Raw genomic sequence first — 19,875 nt, 5'->3', positions numbered from 1 at the left:
TCCTGGAGGAGACACATGAACTGTCTCTGGGTGTCGTATTGACTGTAAATAAGCGAGGGACGAATCACGCGTGTGCATCGTCAGTGCTTCTAATGTGATCTAATCATTGCTCAAATCTGACATGTCCCAGTTCATAAGGTGTAATGACCCCACAGGGAGCCGAGCGGTCATCAATCTGTTCTTCAAAGATCTTGATCAATCATGATAAATAAAGAAATCTTAAAGTGACATTTCAGCCTGCGTGGCAAGATAAAGTTATATACTGGTGTCTTTTATTACAGAACTGTTTTCCATGAGCCAAACATCTGAAGGTGAAACGAGGACAAGATCATCCTAATGTCAGGTTTGAAAGCACTGCAGCATGAAGGAGGTGATAAGGTTCAAAATAACCAATCGATCAGGGTTTCCCCAGAAAGCTGCTAAACACAGGCGGTAAGTTCAATTCTCCCTCTTCAAACTGATTTACGTGCTATAGCTGGTAGCTGAAGGACAGCTTCTAAAGCTTAAACTGCTGCTGGTGGACACGCAGTTAGCTGTGGTTGGAGTTAGCAGGGTTAGCGTCGGCGGCGCGGTCGGTTTTCTTACCGAGGCGGAGGTGCAGTTGCTTCCCAGAGACACACACTGGACTGAGCACCACTGGCAGCCGTTGGTGTTGGCAGTGCAGCTGTAGCAGTCTGTGTACTGGTCACACCTCTCGTTATCAGCATCTGCGAAGCGTGGAGTTAAGAACAGTGAGTGTGACAGATGTGAGAGTTCGCCCACTTTCTCCTCTTCTTATTTCTTGTTCCCATTTTAAATCATTAGCTGGAACTTAAGTGTTTAGTGTTAATCTACGAAGGCACAGGGAGTTTATTGAGTTCCTTCTCATTTCTTCTTCTTTGGTAGTTTTAAGTCATTCGGATTCTGCTGCGCACAGATCAGTCAACACTTCCTGATCAGGACGCTTCTTCTGGGGAAACTGGGGCAGGCCGACCGCCAGACAGCAGCAGAGCACAAAGGCCTCCCTGGTATTAAATGTGCCTTAAAGATATTCCGGGGCGCAGTTTCCATCTGCCGGCGCTTCTGGAGACGCCGACACCGGAAAATGAGCCGGCTGCGACGGAGAGAGCGAGGAATGTTTGTGACAAATGGCAGCAAACAGAGGAGAATTCTCAGCAGGAAGCGGAAAGACCTGGCTGAACTGTCCCAGATGATTACCACACACACACACACACACACACACACACACACACACACACACACAGAGGGCAGTAGAACCTGAGAACTGGGACACGCTGTCATTTTGAAGAAAAAGTACTCACTTGTGAAATGTGTTTAGAGGCCAAAACACACATACGTACGCACACACACTTAGCAAGGCAGCATCTAACAATCAATGATCATTATGAACGTGTTTTTGGACACAAACACGGATAAATCAATGACATCAGCACAGGAAATGGGTCGTTTTCTTTAGGGGCCTTTTTGGACTCATTTCAGGGCCGCAACTGTTTTCATCAGTGATTCATCTGCTGCTTATTTCTACTGTTGAACGACAGAAAATCTTGAAATATGCCAAGATGGTGACCAACAGTTCAGATATCAAATATGTTGTCATTTTGGCTTGAACGACACAGAAACATGATCAGAAAACAGCAAGCCTCACACACGCACGCACGCACGCACGCACGCACGCACGCACGCACGCACGCACGCACGCACACACACACACACACACACACACACACACACACACACACACACACACACACACACACACACACACACTCTCTGGCTGTGCTTTGCATGGCTGCGCTGGCAGTCCTCGACAGACCCGTCTACGCATGCCATCAGGCCTCAGTGTGGTGAATGCAGATGAGCTCTGCAGACACTCAAGAAAAGACGGCAAGAGTCTAAAATCATCTCGGATCGGCTCCACGTGGCCGACCTGCTCCAGTGCGGGATTTCAAAGCGATGGCGGCGTCACCTACACGATCGTGTGCTGCAGGACGGCGGCAGCTGCGGCTGCTGCTGCTCGGATGCGACGGCGTTGCTCTCCCAGGGCAGGCAGGTCCCCTGAGTGCTGTTCCAGACGCACTGGATCCCCGGCCAGGCCTGGACGCAGGACGCCGCGCCGGAGAAGGCCGAGCAGCTGGGCGAGGTGTACATGAGGACGTCGCTGAGCAGCAGGCTGTTGAAGCCGCCGAACACGTACATCACGCTGTAAGACAACAGAGCAGAGAGCAGGTTAGAGGGCTGCAGGGTGGGAAGGGGTTCAGGAAGTGAAGCGAGCCTGCAATCTTCACCAGCTTCGACCTTTTGTGTGCAGTAAGAGCCAGAGAAGCTTAGTGCGAGCGCTCTTCCTCCTCTGTGGGCTTCAACCCATCTTCTAAACCCCCCTGCTTCTGAACATCTTCCTCCGCTGGCCTCTGTTCAGCTGCTGGGATTAGTGTGCGACGGGAGTGTGTGTGTGCGCGTGTGTGTGCGCTGGTGGCGGCAGCTGGGCCAGGCGGATGGGTAATTTGCACCAGTCTGATCATTCGTCCCTTCGGATGGCGGAGGGCACACATCAAACTGTTGGTTATGGACGTCCCGCTGAGCTCACGGATCGGGAGGAGGAGAGCGCGGGACCACATGAAAGAGGCGCAAAGGACGAGCCAGACAGCGAAAGGATGTGTGAAGACGGGTCGGCTCACCCAAATTACCGAACACATTTTCTCATTAGAGTTAATTTAGTTAAGGAAAACTTGATCACTGATCTCTAACTGCGACTAGACAACGCGCAAAACTGCAAGACTTAAATGCAATCAGAAAATATGTAAACTTAACCGAAATCTTTGTTTTCACAGACAAAAAAAAAAAAAATCAGTCAGGACTCGGAGTGACTTAAATCAACAGACAGGAACGAGCTGATATTTAGGCCCATTTCTGTTACAATGAGGAACCGAACCGAATGCTTTAAGAGAACGTGGCCCGAAAATAGAGACACGTTAAGGCTCTAAAACGGTTGCTGATGAGGTCTGAACAGAAGCTTTAAGACTGCAAAAGGCTTAAAAAGAGCCTGATTCTGATGAATGAATGGATGACAGGATGTACTGTGTCAATTAAAGCCATAACCCTCAAAGAAAGCAGAAACAAACAACAAAATGACTAACACAAATGATAACACGTGATAAAAACATGAGCGGGACAATCCAGATAAGCAGAAAGCGACGCGCAGAAAGACCCCCGCATGCAGAAATGCAGTTTTCTCAAAAGGAGTTTCTCTTAGAGATGTGCAGGAAGTCACTGAGGAGGTAAGACGAGTTTAAAGGAAGCCTGTTTCGGACCGTTCGGGGCCTTGACGGCGAAAGCACTCCTCGCTCTCTCCTTTAGCTTTAAGTCCACACCAGGGGATAGCTGGCAGAGCTCTGCAGCAGATCTGAGGTTGGAAGTCGAGCGTAGGTACATGTGGGCAAAGACAGCTCGCAAATGTATGTTGGAGCCAGACCTTGGAGTGCTTTAAAAGTAGAGTAAAACCTTAAAAATCGATTCCAAATTCGACTGGAGGTCAATGCAAAGAGGCTGTAAACGGGGGCTGCAGCGCTGTGGCTGACGTCACTGTTTGTCTGACTTATTAATGAGCGAGCGACGAAGGTTTCCTCCGTATTCTCTTGCATCTTGAGTATTTGCCCTTCAACAAACATGCAAACTGAAACTTAACTTGGAAGAATTTCTGAGAGTTCAATGTTGAGAATACTTTCACTTTATCGTCCATGTGAGGCGCGAAACAAGAAAGAATTCAGTGAAGATGGGCTGAAGCGCAGGTGTGTTTTCCAGTAACGTTAACGCATGCGGGCACGTGTGTTGCACAGAGACGTACAGATTGCCTTTCCAACATTATTATTAAAGAAATTCAACATGCGATTTTTCTTCTTTTGTGGCATTCTAACTGCATTAAATGGCACAAAAGACATTTCTGAGCTCTCCCCACTTCTAGCTGTGATTGTTCCATTTCCACGGAGGTGAAGGCGAGGACGAGGCCACGCTCAGCAAAAACGCAACAGGAGCAAAAAAAAAAACCACTGGAACGCAGCTCAGAGGGTTCATAAGAAAAGATAAGACAAAACTTTACTGATGCTGCACCGGGGAAATCTTGTTGTTACAAAAGCAAAAATAAAAATGGAGATGGGGACAATAAAAAAGGAAAAATCAACTATACAGATGCACATTGTACACAAACAGAGCATCAAGGTGACGCTGCCTGGAGAAGGACGGCTCGGCTTCACAGCGGAGGAGTCTGACTTGGACGTGAGGACTGTGGTTTTAGAGGAAAAGGCAGCTGCACACCCACCAGTGACCAAAGAAACACACAGAGAGCCGAAAAACACACAGAAACAAAGAGAAGAGGTCGGAGCTGCTGTGACGAGCCGCCACTCGTGCGGCGCCATCTTGAAATGAACTGTGGCCATCTTCCTCCGGACTGCACTCTCCTCCTCGCCCTACTCCATCGTGTGGTTTTAAAGCTGTACTGTAAGGTGTTTTTGACCTCTCCTCATCAAAAACGCTCAGATAAACGCTCTCTGCTCTGAACTCTGCCTTCGCTGTGCGAATCTGGACGAACCAGTGAACGGACGCACTCTTCACTCTTAATTGCTCCAGAGGAACAGGAGTCGTCGGCGAGGCCCGACTCCTGCCGGGCCGGTGATTCATGTTTATATTTGATGTGTTTCTCTACAACAGGATGCAGAATTTAATATGGATGGCTGTGTCTCGCTCTGCTGGCAGTGCAGATAATACTTACAGATGAGTCATCCCTTCTGGCCGCAGCACCAGCACCATCACAATCTATTCATATCTCAGACTAATAATGAAATGTCATGTATGAACGCACAGAGGATTATTTTCTGAGGTAACAAGGTTTCTTTCAGCGATTCTGTCTCTGTCACTTGTCCTTGCTTCCAAGTGTTTGCCTTTTCCCCGACGCTGCCGTAGACTTTATAGTACGTTGGCTTGAAAGCAATATTTTCCTTTGTGAAGTCCACGTGTGGATTTCAGAGTTAGAAGACTGGAAAAAAACACACCGTGCAACAATTCCCACTTTGTTTTTGTGAGTAAATAAGAATCAAGAATTAGGCATTTTCAGTCCGACCACATATCCAGTTTTCCACCTGCACACTGGAAACCTGACCAGTCGAATTGATCGTCATGATCTCAGTATGCAGATGGAAACAGTCAGGATTTGAAGTCGGCAACGTGTTCATTTTGAGATCCTTGAACTTTCTGTGTGAAATTCAACACCTCTGTTCCAGCCAAGGTTTCAATTCATGACTTCAGAGCCCGTAATGAGCGATCAGCTTTAATCATTTTCTCAGCAAACAGCTGATATCTCACTGTAGTTTAATACATATTTCCCTTTTTCCCCCTCAAACAGCGTCTCCTGAGCGCGTGCAGCTTGTTCCTACCGTACGCTCGTGTCGGAGATGTGATCATGAATAAAAGAACCAAAAGGAACGAAGGAAACTGTAATTTCCCTCTAGAAAACCTCCCTTAATGTAAAACTTATTTACATCTGATGCAGATACGTAGTGAGCACGTTTGTTTATATAACACATTCCGCTTCGACGTGCCTTTAAATAAGACGGGTGCATAATTAAACACGCCAGGGCCTCGGCGGATACGCGGCCTGTCGACAGGAAACCTGCACACGTGTCCACGCACTGCAGAAACCGATTCACTCTCCACCCCACAGCGGCGCGTTTTCAGAGACTCCACCGGCACGCCGTCACATTTTGGCTGGTTCTCTGCAGGGAAGCGTTTCAGAGGTGGAACTTTTTGCAGATTTGGTCATTTTTCCTTTTCCTCCTACGGCGGGTAAGCAGGCTACGCAGTTCAAATGCTTCCTTCTTGTCTGTTTTAAAGCTGATATCTGATCACGCGTATGCACGGGGTGTTTTATTTTGAAAAACGACAGGATCCTCTATGGCGTCCCTGTGCGCTCTGTGCTGTGTGTATTTTCTATTCCCTTCTGTGTCTTCTTTTATATTCCTCCTACTATTGCTGCCGCCTGTCACACCCTAATTTCCCCTACGGGCGATTAACAACGTGTCACCTTATATTATCTTAACATTATGAATATGTCGAAATCATGACAAGATTACAAACTTATCCTTTTTTTTAATTTGTTTTTCATTGTGTTTAGTATTTTAGCCACTTAAGGAAATCCATATTGTCCATATTACCCATAAGGCCTTGAAGTGAAGCACTCTGCTTCCAGCTAAGTGCTGCATAAATGCTCACCTGTCACTGAAGACCGCCGAGTGTCCGAAGCGATTGACGTCGTGGTAGAGGTCCGGTCGAGGCAGCACCGTCCACTCATCGCACGCTGGAATGAAAAGAAGACACACGGAGGTCAAACTGTTGACCTGCTCTCACATATTAAATCATACAGTCTTCAGCAGGTGGAACCTCGGCTGACATGCCACGGGCGGTTAGCGAGACCTTTAACAGCTCATAACCTCGTGTCAATCATCGGGCCAGCCAGAGAGCGTCCTTGACCGAGGAAAGGCAGCCGGGCATGCGTGTCTCTGGCATGTGAGAGGAAACACGCTCATAAAACACGGTTTCACACGAGGCCTCCGGTTTTCAGAGCCAGCAGCTCGTGGACAAACTCCTCTGCTGGAGCTTCATGTCTAACGTTGGTGACCCGCAAATGTTAAAAACTAAACGTAATGAGACTCGATGAGGGATTTCAAAGGATGCGTCGACGAGCAGATTCAGTACTGGATCAGAAGATTAAATGATAAAATGTGTCTGATCTGACCTCCCTCCCAACGCTGATGGACCCACCAGGTATAAGACAGCCCTGAGCTGAAGTACGTACGTGCATCATAAGCACTGATGTAGTGATCTGCAAGTCAAATGATACCTTAACGTGTAGGTACAATCAGGCTTGGTTTAAGTTGTTTAGACCTGCAGTGCCCGACTGCTTTGCTTTGTGACGCTTCAAAGGAGAAACAAAGCTTTAAGTGTCATACTTGAAGAGAAAAGTGTTGTTTTGTACTCTGACCTCCAGGCTGGGAACCACTGGTTTGGATGTCTACGACATGACGACTGGTTCAACATTCATTTAATCACTACTGCTGTTGAAACAACCGTGACGTGTTAGCGAGATGTCAGAAAATGTTCATTTGACAACATATAGCCCAGTTTGAACCCAGATTTCCAGATCTCCTGTCATCTAAACCATCAAGTCAACGCTCACTGGGTAAAGAGATGATCAGATGTGGTCCTGGATTCCTTTCGGGTTGTTTTTAAACGAAGCTCCAGCAGTGTGTGACCTCATCGTGAGTCTGTGCAAACCACTGAAACAACACAAACAACAAAGAGCGACGGCCTGAAAGTCAAAGCTGCAGGAAAACAGAGCAGCGTCTGCACTGCATCACCTTCAGTCAGTACAATGCAGTGCAAGTCATCACGGCCTCCCAGAGGAGAGACTGACATCTGCGAGAGCGCCACGTTCGCAGGTAGACGCTGCCCTCTGCTGCCACACAGCGGTACTGCAGGTGTTGTGGGGCATTGGCCCTCGATGTGGGGGATTTATTATGACACCATCCACCAATATCAGGACAGCGGACGGCCCTTAAATTCTGCGCTCTAATTGAGTTCAGCTTGTTAAGGCGGGGCGATTAGTCCTCGATGCACAGCCCATCTCGACTGTAATTACCAGACAATTACAGAGCAGCTGCTGCTGACACCGACCCTGCAGCTGTCTGGTGGGGGAGAGGAAAATAGTCTACTAGTCCTTTCTGTCCAATCACAAAATCATACAGAGGATGAGGAGTGGCAGGAAGGAGAGGGAGAGGGGTCAGAGCCGAGGGAGGGGAAAACAAATACCTGAAGTTTTTAATTCTTAAGTTCCGCTCGAATGCGAACTCTCCGGGGAAATCATGAAAACAATTTGTTTCCAGCGGTGACTAGTGTGAGATGAGTTAGTCCCATTATGCCAATCAAGCGCAGACGTGTGAAAACATAGATGTATAACTGGGACAGTATGTCGAGATTTAAACTGATGTGATGCCTCCACACGTGCTGCCGCGGCCATCGTCTGCTCCTCACACCGGCCCGATGGGCAGAAATTAAAGGGGGACATTTGTTGCGGATGGTTCAGTCCCAACGGGGAGGGGAGAGGTGGGGGGGGGTGCTTGTGTCCCCTGAGATTGTAATTTCGCCTCCTGTCAATCATCGTCGTAATGACACAGAAAAACAGAACGTCCTGGGGCCGTCTGGCGGCCTGCGGGGAATTCTGCCTCCCATCCAGACAGACTGAAGCCTCCCATTAATGAGCAGCTTATGACAGCACTGCGGAAGGAGGCCGGCTCAATTTACAACAACGTTTGCAGGCAGTTAACAAAATGAGGATGCCAATATGGTTTCTGACAAAGCTGCACTAACTTCCATTAGGACACATCAGAGAACTTTAAATGGGATTATAATTAGAAAGCAAAAAAGAACGCCATCAATCAACTGCTCGTCATATTTAAGTAATAAATAGAGGCAAAAAGAGTTTTCTATCCCGGGCTCTGCCCCTTCCTCATGCAGACTCATATGGAGGAGCCATTCTGTGCCACTCTGTCTGCTGCGGAACAGCTGTGTTGTATAAACTGAGGGTTAAGCATCTTGATTAAGGACCCCTTAGCAGTAAAAAGAGGAGAGCACACGAACAAACAGAAGTATAAACATTAGAGACTTGAGTTTGTGTCCCAAAGAAAACGACTGCATTATGAAGCTGTGTTGCTTTGCATTTACCTTCACCCAGAGATCCTCAAGAAGTCAAGTGTGAGCTGCAGCTCGACGGGATTTTCTATAAAATCTGCCAGTTTTCACCTAAAGACATGACTTTCCTTTACAGTACTAATATGAATAAAACAGACGCCGGCACTCTAATAAAAGAAATCAGACCGTCTACTGAACATGAACATAAAATATGACCACCTGAGCATCTAATGCCAGGAGCCTGGGCATTAACCTGCTAGTTTGAAAAGCCTCCACTCCTCTGGTTTCAGACTTTCCAGCATATTTGGAAGCCGGCTGCAGGGGTTTGCTCCCATTCAGCCTCGAGAGCATCAGTCTGGTCGGCTACTGATGTTTGGCAATAAGGCCTGGCTCACGGGTGGTGTTCCAGTTTAAATCAAGAGGTGTTGGACGGGGTTGAGGTTGACGCTCTGCACAGAACAATCAAGTCCTTCAGCACCGAACAGGGAAAACCATTTCATTATGGAGCCGGCTTGAAACGGGGGCGACGGGAAAGGGTCAAAAACAATCTGTTGCCACGAAGCTGGAAATAAACTATTGACTAAAATATCATGCTATGCTGCAGCATTAAGAAGGGAGCTAATCCAGACCAGACAGGGGTGTCCACATACTTCTGACCATGCTCTGTGTGTGTGTGTGTGTGTGTGTGAGGGTGACAGAATCGCCCTCAACAGCAAAGCGTCTTGATTCCAAACTCCAGTCCAATAAGTTGGATTCAGCTCTCCAGACAACGAGGGCAACCGGCCCTTTCAGCAAAGTACAAGATTAATGTGTGCATGAATAATCCATGGAAACAAAAACAAGAAGCTTCCAACGCGCTTTAAAACACTCTGTGTGGAAATGCCACAAATATTAGTGTGAACATGCAAAACCACTGCACTGCTGGAGAATTTAAGGCAGCATTATTCTGAGTATTATGTATGAAAAGTGGCAGCGGTTTGCAGCTCGTGTACATCGAGTTGCGACATCTGACCTTCGCCTGCTCCAGCAGAGCAGCTCAGCGTCCAACAACAAAACACTGCAGTTGTACTGAGCAGCTCCCAGGTGTGTGTCTGTGCGACTGTGTGAATGCAGAGCAGCTCGGAGCAGGGACGCGAAAAGATCACGCATGCTTAGCAGAAACAGCCAGAGCGCCGCCCAGGAGGAAGACTGCCGAGGCTGCTGTTACTGACCCAGACTGTAGGCCAGGAAGTCGGAGGAGAAGCACTTGGCGCCGTGGCTCATGGACGTGTCGTTGTGCGTGTTTCCTCCAAACACCAGCATCGTCCCGCTCACGATCACGGCGGTGTGGAGGTACCGGAAGAAGCCGCTGTCTCTCAGGACGGTCCTGCACAAACACACAGCGACGGCTGTTATACAGCTGTCACACAAGGCCGCTTAAAGACGAGCCTCATCAAACCACACAGGCTGCTGGTAGCTGGATATATAAAGAGATGTCAAAACTCATTTTTGTTAACGATGAAGTGGTTCTTATCAATTTCAGTGAAACACACCTGTGTGATTTCTTACCTCATTTGATACATTTACATACTTCATAAAAACTGTGCAACATTCCTGCAGCAGCACCAAAAAGGAAACCTCACCACTTCCTCTTGTCCACGTCGAGCTTGTACAGGTCTCCAGCCAGGCCGTACTTGTTGGCGCTGAAGGCCTTGTAGCCTCCGTGGATGTAGATGGCCCTGGTGCCGGGGTCGAAAACACTGCTGTGGCCGTAGCCGCCCTGGACCAGCGCGCCGTCCGTGGACACCATGCTCCATGTGTTCTTGGCTGGAGGGTCACAAACACATCTTTTAGTTATCATAACATAACGAAATATGACTGAGAAAGAGAAGGGACGCCACAGCCAGGCTGAGACGGAGGATTCAGTCTTCGGTCCCAGCGGGGAAGGAGTGGAGGTAATTGCATTGCTTAACTCGGTTTACACGAGCAGTTTATCAGTGAAGGAGAGATAAGCCAATATGATCTTTGTTTTATTGCCCCTAAAATGCAAACAAGTATAAAAGCAGCATCAGATTTTATTGGTGATCGTTCAGCAAAGGTTATTAACCAAATCACTGTCATTCTCCAGATGATGGCAGATGCACTCTTGTCCATCGGCCACAGCGGCAGGTTAATTCATCCCATTTTCTCAAACAGGCTGGCTTTTAGGAGACAATGAGACCTCTGAATTAAGGCTGGCTGCCTGCCAATGAGGTTGGCCGATTTGATGAGCTCACCACCCGAGTCTGAAACTCGTTAGCGTCGTCTTAGCGGGCAGTGTTAATTTCCTGTTGTTATAAACTGATATATTCAGGCACCAACACCCAGGCCGGGTTATTAGCTACGTGGGACGGTCTGTCTGTCTCTACACGGCGCTGCAGCTTTCTGCTCGTCCCCGTCAGCACAACTCACCGATGTTGTACTCCTGCACCTGGCTGATGTAACCGTACAGAGGACAGTGTCCAAACAGAACCAGCATTATGGGACTGGCCCCCTCCTGGACGGGGGGAACGATGTGGGCCGAGTGTCCCACCACGGCGTACTGGTCCTTGGCCCGCGGACTCAGGAGGACCCAGGTCTGGTTCTGGATGTGGAAAACCCACAGCTGACTGGACACATTCCCCGTGGAGTCGATCTTTCCTCCGTACATGTAGATCTTCCCCTGGAGGATACAAAGACGAGCAGAGGACACGAATGAGGAAGTCCCTTTAAAAAGTGTCCGGATATAGCATGGAAAGTTAAAATTAAAAGGTTTTTGTTATGTATTTTATTAAATGAAATGTTCAGACTTATGATCATTTCATTCAGGCAAAGGTGGAAAAAATGAATGTGCATAATGATGATCATCTGTTGGAGGAGACATAAAACATGAGTAACTATTTAAAATATTAATGCTTTCCTTTGCAAAATACTCATTGTTCCAACCAAACCTGATAGAAACAGGCTTAAAAGTCTGAAGTGCTGATTTGTCCACACGCTGCTCTAACCATCAGTATGTAGGAGGCTCATCCAGAGCCGTGATGCACTCGGGCTCATTACCGCCGAAGCAGAGCGCGGTGCAGTTACCCCTCAGGTGATCATGAAGCATCACTCCAACGAAATCGCGAAATGAAACTTAAACGCAGCAAAAAACAAAACAAAACCAAAGGGTTCTGTGAGAAATGAAAATCAGAGCGCTCGCGACCTTCCATCTGTCCTTGAGGTCTGGATAAAAACACCAGTTTATTATCATTCCACCAAAAGAGCTGAAGACAGCGCGGAGGCCGCACAGAGAAACGTCTCTCCATGTTAAGAGCCCCTTTCTTGATTTCACTCTGAAGTAAATGGGAAAATGTTCCTCGTGCTCTCGATAAAAGGAGCTGCGACAGGATTGGACGGAGATCTCCTCGAGGTTGGACACTCGTGTTGTTGTTACTCTGAACAGTTTGTGAGCTTCACATTTGATTTGTTTGGTTTTGGACCTCATTTCTTTGCACGTGTGGCTGATTCTCCACCAAGGACAAGCCTCTGTTTTCTGTGAAGGTAGACTAACAAAACTAATCATGCAACACGCTGTATTTCTCAGACCTTTTCTTCATATCATCTGAGTGAAAGCAGCTTTTTCTGAAGCTGTGAAAGCAACAGAAAACGGCTCAGTTTCACAAACGCTTGGATTATTCATTTCCAGGCGTCGTGGCTCGGCTTCAGCTCTTTATAAACCGCTGAGGGGATGTGCACTTGAGAGCCCGAACCCCCACATTATCTGTTCCGAGAGACATCAGCTCTATCTGTTACGTATCAAAACTGATTTGATTTCAGATTTGTCTTGCAAGCACGCGTCGACTCGCGAGGCGCATTCCTCCGCCGTGATGCAATTTGAGCTGCAGAGTGTTTGTAATGCACGAAACTCGGTTCTCTCAAACCACAGAGCAGACAGCCTGCGTCTTCCTCTGAATCCTCCTCGCTCTCATTTATTATTCCATCAGTGGCTCCTAACAGTCTTTCTGGCTGAGGAGAAACTGCCTCACCACTTCACTGCAGCATATCAAAGCCCATAGATTTATATATTAGCTCCAGACAACACACAGACGCAACTGAGAGCACAAATAAAAGCACCAGGAGTTTAGAGGATTTCTGCTGGTGCTTCCATTTGGTTCAGTCATCTGGTCTGTTCTCAGCCTCTTTTGAACCCCTTTTCATATCACATTGATTTGCCAGAAACTGCAAACGCATGTAAAACGTACTACAGTAACAGTGAGATGTACAGCAGAGTCACATCCTGTTGTCTTAGCGTACGTCCTGCTGTACATCAGAACAGATATGGATTTCTCCCTCCCTCCACGTACCTCATGCAGAGCCAGTGAGTGGCCGTATCGCGGCGTGACGGTGTTGACGGAGGGGTCGAGGGTCAGCCAGCTCTTGCTGCTGAGGTTGTACCTGCAGAGAGAGAACAGAAAGGCGTGACGCTCCTGACAGAACGGCTTTGAGAAACTCTTTTTTGCAAGCGAGCACATCCCGACTTCGCTTTTCACCTCATTCGGTTTACATTTTAAAAACCGTTCAGTCAAGACTTTCTGGATCACTTGAATGTGACGAGACGAGATGAACCCAGTTCAGCCAGACAGAGACGCAGCCTGTGGGGAACATTGCTAGAAATGGAAATCTTGACTCATAACTTCCTCCCTTTTAAAGTTAGTAAGATGCAGAGGAACAATCGCATAACAACCCACCTCAGAACAGACATCACATGTGGCCTGGAGGATGAATTACTGTGCTCTGAGGATACAAGCGTCTGCACAGAGCAGCTCAAAGCACTGCTAAGGAATTCAAAATAAAACTTCAAACAGAAAATCCAAATCGTCTCTTAAAAAGCAGCGAGAAAACACTCCGGCTGGTAAAACCTCTGCATAAAAAAACAAGGCTGCGTGCGTGTGCTGTGTTTAGTTTACTGACACTGTAAAACATGAGTGAGTATCTAAAGGAGGAGTCCAAACATCAGGTGAGACTCCTGAGCCCATCCAGCTCGCTTTTTCCCAGTGATTTTAGTCTTAATGCTAAAGCTAAGCTAACAGCTGATCGATCTAATGTATTTTCCAAACTGAACTATTTCCTTCGTTGTTTTTGCCATTTGGAGCTGCACACATGGGACCTGATGGTGCAACTTTAATGATTTTTTATGGGTTGCGCTTATCTTGAAATTTATAAACTGCAGCGATGGCAATAAACAACACGTGCCGCTATCAAGGCTCCAAAGTCGAACAACTTCAAACACCTGGACCCTAAACCAACCGACCTCCTCAGAAAGAGACGGGAAAGGGCCAAAATGGGTTTCTTATGTTTAGGTTGGCTGTATGGTTCTGTTTGACAAACTGAAGGAAAGCACTGCTGTAAAACTGAAACGAGCTGAACAGCTGAACAGGAGATTTACGCTACCGTCCAATCAAACGATGTCAAGGTGAAAAACACAGAAAGTTGGCAGAATTCTCCTTTACAGCCTCATATGATACCCTGAGCAGATAAAAAAGGGCCTGCCTGAAACCCATAAATCCAAAATATGAGCCGAGGGAATAAGTGTGACCTTCCTGGGTGGAGCTCGGGGTGAGGAGAGTCAGCCTATCCTGTAATCTTCTGGTTTTAATTACATCCTTCAGTCTGTGCCCAGCTGTGCTTTTTCTTGCCGATTTCCAACAGACAGGAAGTCCTGCGGCTTCTTCCTGACAGCGCTGACAGCCAAGTATTACTTTCGGTATAACAAGCATGCGAGTTAAAAATATTTAAATTTTTGCAGCAGTGTTTCAAAAGCGCATCCCCTGCAGTCGCATGGCAACAGCAGGACTCGTGTCTCGCAGCACTCTTGGATGAGGAGAGCAGCCGAACGCTCACAATCCGAGGGTAGATGCTCACAGGGGAGAGGACTTACGCTTTGACCATGTGATAGTCGGAGGCGTTGAAGACGTAGCCTCCAATGACCCACATGATACCCTGGTCCACCACGGCCTTGTGGGAAGCCCTGGCCAGCCCGGCCTCGGCGTACTCCTCCCGGCTCCAGAAAGACGAGTTGGCAGGCACTGAGACGGAGCAGTCTGGACCTGAGGAGGGAAGGAAGCCAGAGTCAGGGCTCCACGGGAGGCTAAGTGATGCACGAGGCTCACTTCATTTATTATTTTGCACTTGTATATGATAAACACAGGCTGCCTTAAGAGAGACAGAAACACAAACAAAATGAATCAGCGCAAAAACAAACTAGCTTTCTGGTCGGCGAGAAAGTTCTGGCGTTAATGGAGGATTAAACTTTCACGGGCTTCATCAGTTCACTTTAATGTGCTGCAGTTCAGCAGAGCGTGCAAGAGCGGGGCCGTCTGCTTTCCACGAACCGAGCGTGCAGGTGGGGAAAAAAGGAAGATCCATTATTGATTTCATCTCCTGAATTATGAAAGCGAGATGTGAAAGAAAGGGCAGAGAGGTTAAAGAAGCATTTAAGCCTTCAGATAATAGACTGATTATGCAGGTGTGGAGTAATTCAGCATGAGGACGTAGTTTTTGAGATGCGAGGAAGCTGCTTTTGATGTTTGCAGAGATTTAACTAAGGGCTTATGGATGTCGGTGGAATGACCGGTTTGAGGACAGACGACCCCGGCCTGAGCTGCCTTCCCGTTACTGGACGAGAACAATAACAGCGGCATAAACCGGAATCGCCTCTGAATGAAGGGAAAAGATTCGGAGATGTTTTTTGGCAAACAGCTGCAGAGTCAGAAATAGAAAGATCGGCCCGCGCCGCGTCGAACGGTGCAGGTTTGTTCATCTGGTTCATCTGCAGTCTGCCCGTCCCACCTGACGAAAGACAGAGACCAAAGCCTGCCTGGAATCTAACATTTACCAACCGATTAGCGCTATCGCTCCATCTCGCAGCAGAGACAGGATGTTAACAGCTGGGGGAGTTCCTTATTGATCGTTATCAAAACAATGCTGAAGTGGCCACGTGACAGGACAGGAAGTGTTGTGATTCACTGCAGCAATCAAGGTCACTTTGCCCATTCTGCTTTTTTGTTTTGCTCAGCGGCGGAAAAAAAAAATCCCCGGTGGCTAATATTCTTCAATAAGCCTCCAGGATGGCGAGGCAAACAAAACCACCTTTGCACCTCAGTGGCATTTCCATAAATAAGACAAACTTGGCCTCAGCCTCCCTCAAAGATGTAATTTGTTGAAGGCTACGCATCTGTGAAAGAGAGATTAAATGCAAGGCTGGCTTGACTAAACAGGCATCTGTCTCTGCTTTTGCACTGGTTGGCGCAGAAAATGAGTTCATTTGGAAGCTGGCAGCACAGAGTACACTAAGTGTGCTATTCCTCGGCTAACACACCATGACAGGGTAATAAAAGCTAAAGAAAACGCCAGTCTGCTTCTCAACTCCCTCAGCTTTGGTAATTAGATCGTGAGCACACTGAGCTGCTGATATAACTGCAGTTAAATTAAGCCGTTGTCTCTGCTTGTGCAGACTGGCACAGTGGAGCCGTTTAAGAACTAATAGAGCGGTTAAAACGCCCATATGGCCCGATTCAGAAAGGATACCGTAGTGTCAGGTCATCTCCGAATAAAAAGACTCCATATTCATGAGTCAACCAACAGGACGAGGAAGCTGATCCCGCAGAAAGTTCGCGTCAAGTCCATCAGGTTACAGCAGATGGATGATGTGGGGGCAGCGGGAGCCTCAGTAACAGTGGTGGAGGCTTAAAGCTGAAGAGGCGCTGGGTTGAATCACCAGATAAACAGGCAAAATCTGGACGGATCAAGTCAGTAACGCTCTTTGCTAAACCTCCACCCGCTTCACTGGAGCCGCTTAGCGCTCAGCTGCACTGGATATTTACTGGGAAGGTTTGTTTTCATTTGTTTTTGGGTGTGTTTTAGAAGAAAATGGCTCTAAAGCTCCTTTTTTTTGTACACTGAGGGAAGGATTCACACAGAGGCATTAAACCTGGCCCTGAAATAAGGACTTTTCAACAGATTCCACTATAACACGTTGTTTTCGACTTGGAGACCGTCCCCGTCCCCCGGAGGCTCATCAGGCAGCACTCCTTCATTAAAGCCTAAACATAGTTTTTCTGGCTCTCAGTTACACGTCTTTTACCTAATTATATGAGCTGTGTCCCACTGCACTTTCAGACATTAAGTGGGCGTCCCATCGAGCACACAATTACACTATTTGACAACCTCAGTTATACGACAATCATACTGAATTTACGTTTCGTTTCTCTTCTTTCATTCGATACGAATCAATTAACAAGTCACATGTGGGCGCGATGCAGGAGTCTGGAGGCAGGCTCGTCACATGTGGTCTGCAGCCTTCCACTGTTCTCAGATCTGCTTCATCCTGTGATCCAACAGCTCTGCATCAAACAGGAATCAAGGCTTAAGCGGAGATGTTGCATCTAGTCGTCATTTTGTTTACTAGTTAAAGCACCATACCTGCATCCATAAAGCAGTGCTGACACGGGAAGGAGGCACACTGTTTTATTTGTCAGCAGCAAAAGGAAGCACTTCTAGCAGACCTATTCCAAAGCATTTTGCCTCTAAAGATACGTAAAAATAGGGTCCAGGTTTAAAAACCAGACACTAGCCTTTAATAATACGTAGACCAGGTGAAAAGCTTATTGAAGGCACTGAGGAGGGTTTGGCGTGTGTGGGCCTGTTGACGACACTGTGGTAATTCAAACCAGCTCAGCGTACGAGACAATGCGCTCGCTGGCAGCCGAAGCGACGCTGCCGCAGTGCCGGCCCACCTTGCCATCCGCTCTTGCAGACGCACGTCTTGCCCTTGCAGAGGCCTCTGTCGGGGGAGCCACAGTCACCCAGGCAGTACGGGACGTCACAGGCCGGCCCCTTCCAGCTGACCTCGCATTCGCAGTACACCGAGCCAGTGGAGTTCCCCACGCGACACTCGCCGCGGCCGGAGCAGTTGTTGGGACATGTGTTCACCCTGAGAGGGAGGGAGGGAGGAAACAGAGAGGGAGAGTATAGAGTAAGACTCAAATTCTGCCTGAAATATAGACCCTGAATAAAACATCAGCAACACCTTTCATCAACTGAGTTACATCTGCTTTGGTGCAAGCAACGCCTCGGCTGTCTCCAGGCTTTAAGATAAAATATGCAACAATTCCCCTTCACACAGCATAAGGTGTTGTTGTCGGCATCGTCCTCCCTCATTAAGCGGTCAAGCGTCCGCCTGGAGGCTTGTCACTCGTCTCGGAGGGCCTCCTGCACCGGAACAGCATCGAGCTAGAGGCTGCGGCAACCAGCAGACATAAAGTCACAACAGGCACAGCAGAGCAGATGGTAAACACGGCCAATCTGCAGTAAAACAGCACTACTGACGCTCTCCGTGTCTCTCGACAGGTCCTTTATGTTGCACATTTAGCTCTTCTGTTAGCACCCACTTGACACTTTTTGTGCCAGCAGCCGAAGCTCCTCTTCTTGGAGACCCACCGCAGTCAAACCAGGATGCATAAAGGTAGCGCTGCTGGAATGAGAGCAGCACTCCTTCCAGTGGCAGCACATCTCACGTCTGCTGCAGACAAACGTGCAGAAATCTGCTGAGGACCATTAAAAAAGACGATCTTCACGTGGAGCTCCACTCACAGCAGCTTTGTCACGTTTAACTGACAGCAGCTTTTCAATGTCAATCTGCGCCTGATGGCCACTGACACACATACTGCTCCTTTCCTGTTAGCGCAAAAGGGAAAAGCTCATTGATTTTTCATTCAATACTAAATTCAAAAACAGCATGCGATGACAAGCAGTGTATAGTACAGGAGTACACACGTAGCATGTAGCCTGGAACTGGGACACGGCTGCTGCCTCCATGGAGGATTTATCCTGCCTGTTTGCTGCCGTCACCCAAAACATGATGAACTGTGGCGCCAAAAGTCAGAATATAATTATGCCAAATTAAAACCGGAGAAGAGCACCATCAGCACAACATGGGGTCAGAGAACGTCCCATCAACATGGCCGTTAAATCCACAGAACGGTGACATTCACAGCACCTTTCATACAGGAACTGCAGCTCAAAGTGCTTCACAAATCGATTCTGCAATAAGCAGAAGCACCAAGAGTGCTTCACATAGAGAAGACAGAACGGACACAAAGACATTATAGCAGCATTAACGGCGGCATTTCTGTGTCCCCTCACTTATCCGACAATAACGTCTGCTTATATGAGAGTCCAACTGTTGTTATCGACGGAGCTGCCGTCCACCTCGCTGCCGGCTGCACCATCAGCAAAGACACGCGCTCTGAAGTGTCTGAGAATGAAAGCAGCTGCAGGTAAATGGACAGATCCAACTGGACTAAGATATATCTGGGCTCTAGTGCGCATTTAGTGAAGCAGCTCATTGTAGTAGGATACATAAACAGCATCCACGTTGAAGCTAATGACGCAACAGTGCGACTCGTTCAGCACTCAGACAAACTCGTTAGTAGATCAGTTCACTGACTCGAAGATGTTCCTGATGTTTTTTAGAACAACCTGAGCGAGTCAGTGTCAAAAGTTGTGCTTTGTTTCCAGAACATCGCTGCCCATCAAAGCGAGAGACTGAAGACAAACACGTTAGAGAGCGAGACAGACGACACAAAGAGTCCTCGTCGTCCTTTCATGTTCCTTGGGCAGCCGGGCGGTTTGATGTTGTGGCTCCTCCGCCCCTCCCAGACGCACCGAAGACCAGGGGAGCACTTCGCTTTCATCCAACTCTGTGTTTCTCAGCCCATCTTCAAGCCCATCGCAATGACGACAGTGGCAACGAGCAAAGGGAAAGAGCAGGGGTCCATTGTGTCCTCTGCAGATGTAAACATGTCTGTAATGCCTACTGCAGAAAAACACTCGTTCATAGCTTGAGTAATTATAACGTACGGAAGCAAAGAAAGGCCATAACAATTCACATTTTATCATCTATTTCATAAGTCATGTGAAATTCAACCAGTGTTCATGACTTAGTGTTTAGATGTGAAAATGATCATGAGGATTTGAGGAGCTGGACTACATTTTATTGAGTATTGAACAGTTTAATTCAACCCAAACAAATGTTGGAAACACATGGGAAGTAAAATCCATATTTCAGTTCATTGGTAAATTTCAACATTAAGGATGTAGCAG

General features: G+C 47.7%; 1 protein-coding gene across 1 annotated transcript in view; it reads right to left on the bottom strand.

Annotated features, from left to right (window-relative positions):
* The window catches only part of atrn (attractin), a 114,625-nt gene that overhangs the window by 79,569 nt on the left and 15,181 nt on the right, over positions 1 to 19,875 (bottom strand). The window contains exons 5-13 of the mRNA XM_076748178.1: positions 17,508 to 17,704; positions 14,651 to 14,819; positions 13,077 to 13,167; positions 11,164 to 11,413; positions 10,356 to 10,539; positions 9,945 to 10,099; positions 6,259 to 6,343; positions 1,971 to 2,200; positions 586 to 707 (exon numbers count right to left, since the gene is read on the bottom strand). Coding sequence (XP_076604293.1) covers positions 586 to 707; positions 1,971 to 2,200; positions 6,259 to 6,343; positions 9,945 to 10,099; positions 10,356 to 10,539; positions 11,164 to 11,413; positions 13,077 to 13,167; positions 14,651 to 14,819; positions 17,508 to 17,704 — 1,483 coding nt within the window. The remainder of the gene's footprint in view (positions 1 to 585; positions 708 to 1,970; positions 2,201 to 6,258; positions 6,344 to 9,944; positions 10,100 to 10,355; positions 10,540 to 11,163; positions 11,414 to 13,076; positions 13,168 to 14,650; positions 14,820 to 17,507; positions 17,705 to 19,875) is intronic.

This window comes from Chaetodon auriga, chromosome 14, assembly GCF_051107435.1.
Source record: "Chaetodon auriga isolate fChaAug3 chromosome 14, fChaAug3.hap1, whole genome shotgun sequence".
Lineage (NCBI taxonomy): Eukaryota > Metazoa > Chordata > Actinopteri > Chaetodontiformes > Chaetodontidae > Chaetodon > Chaetodon auriga.
Note: the sequence above shows the minus strand (reverse complement) of the source record. Positions and strands in the feature narration are given on the sequence as shown.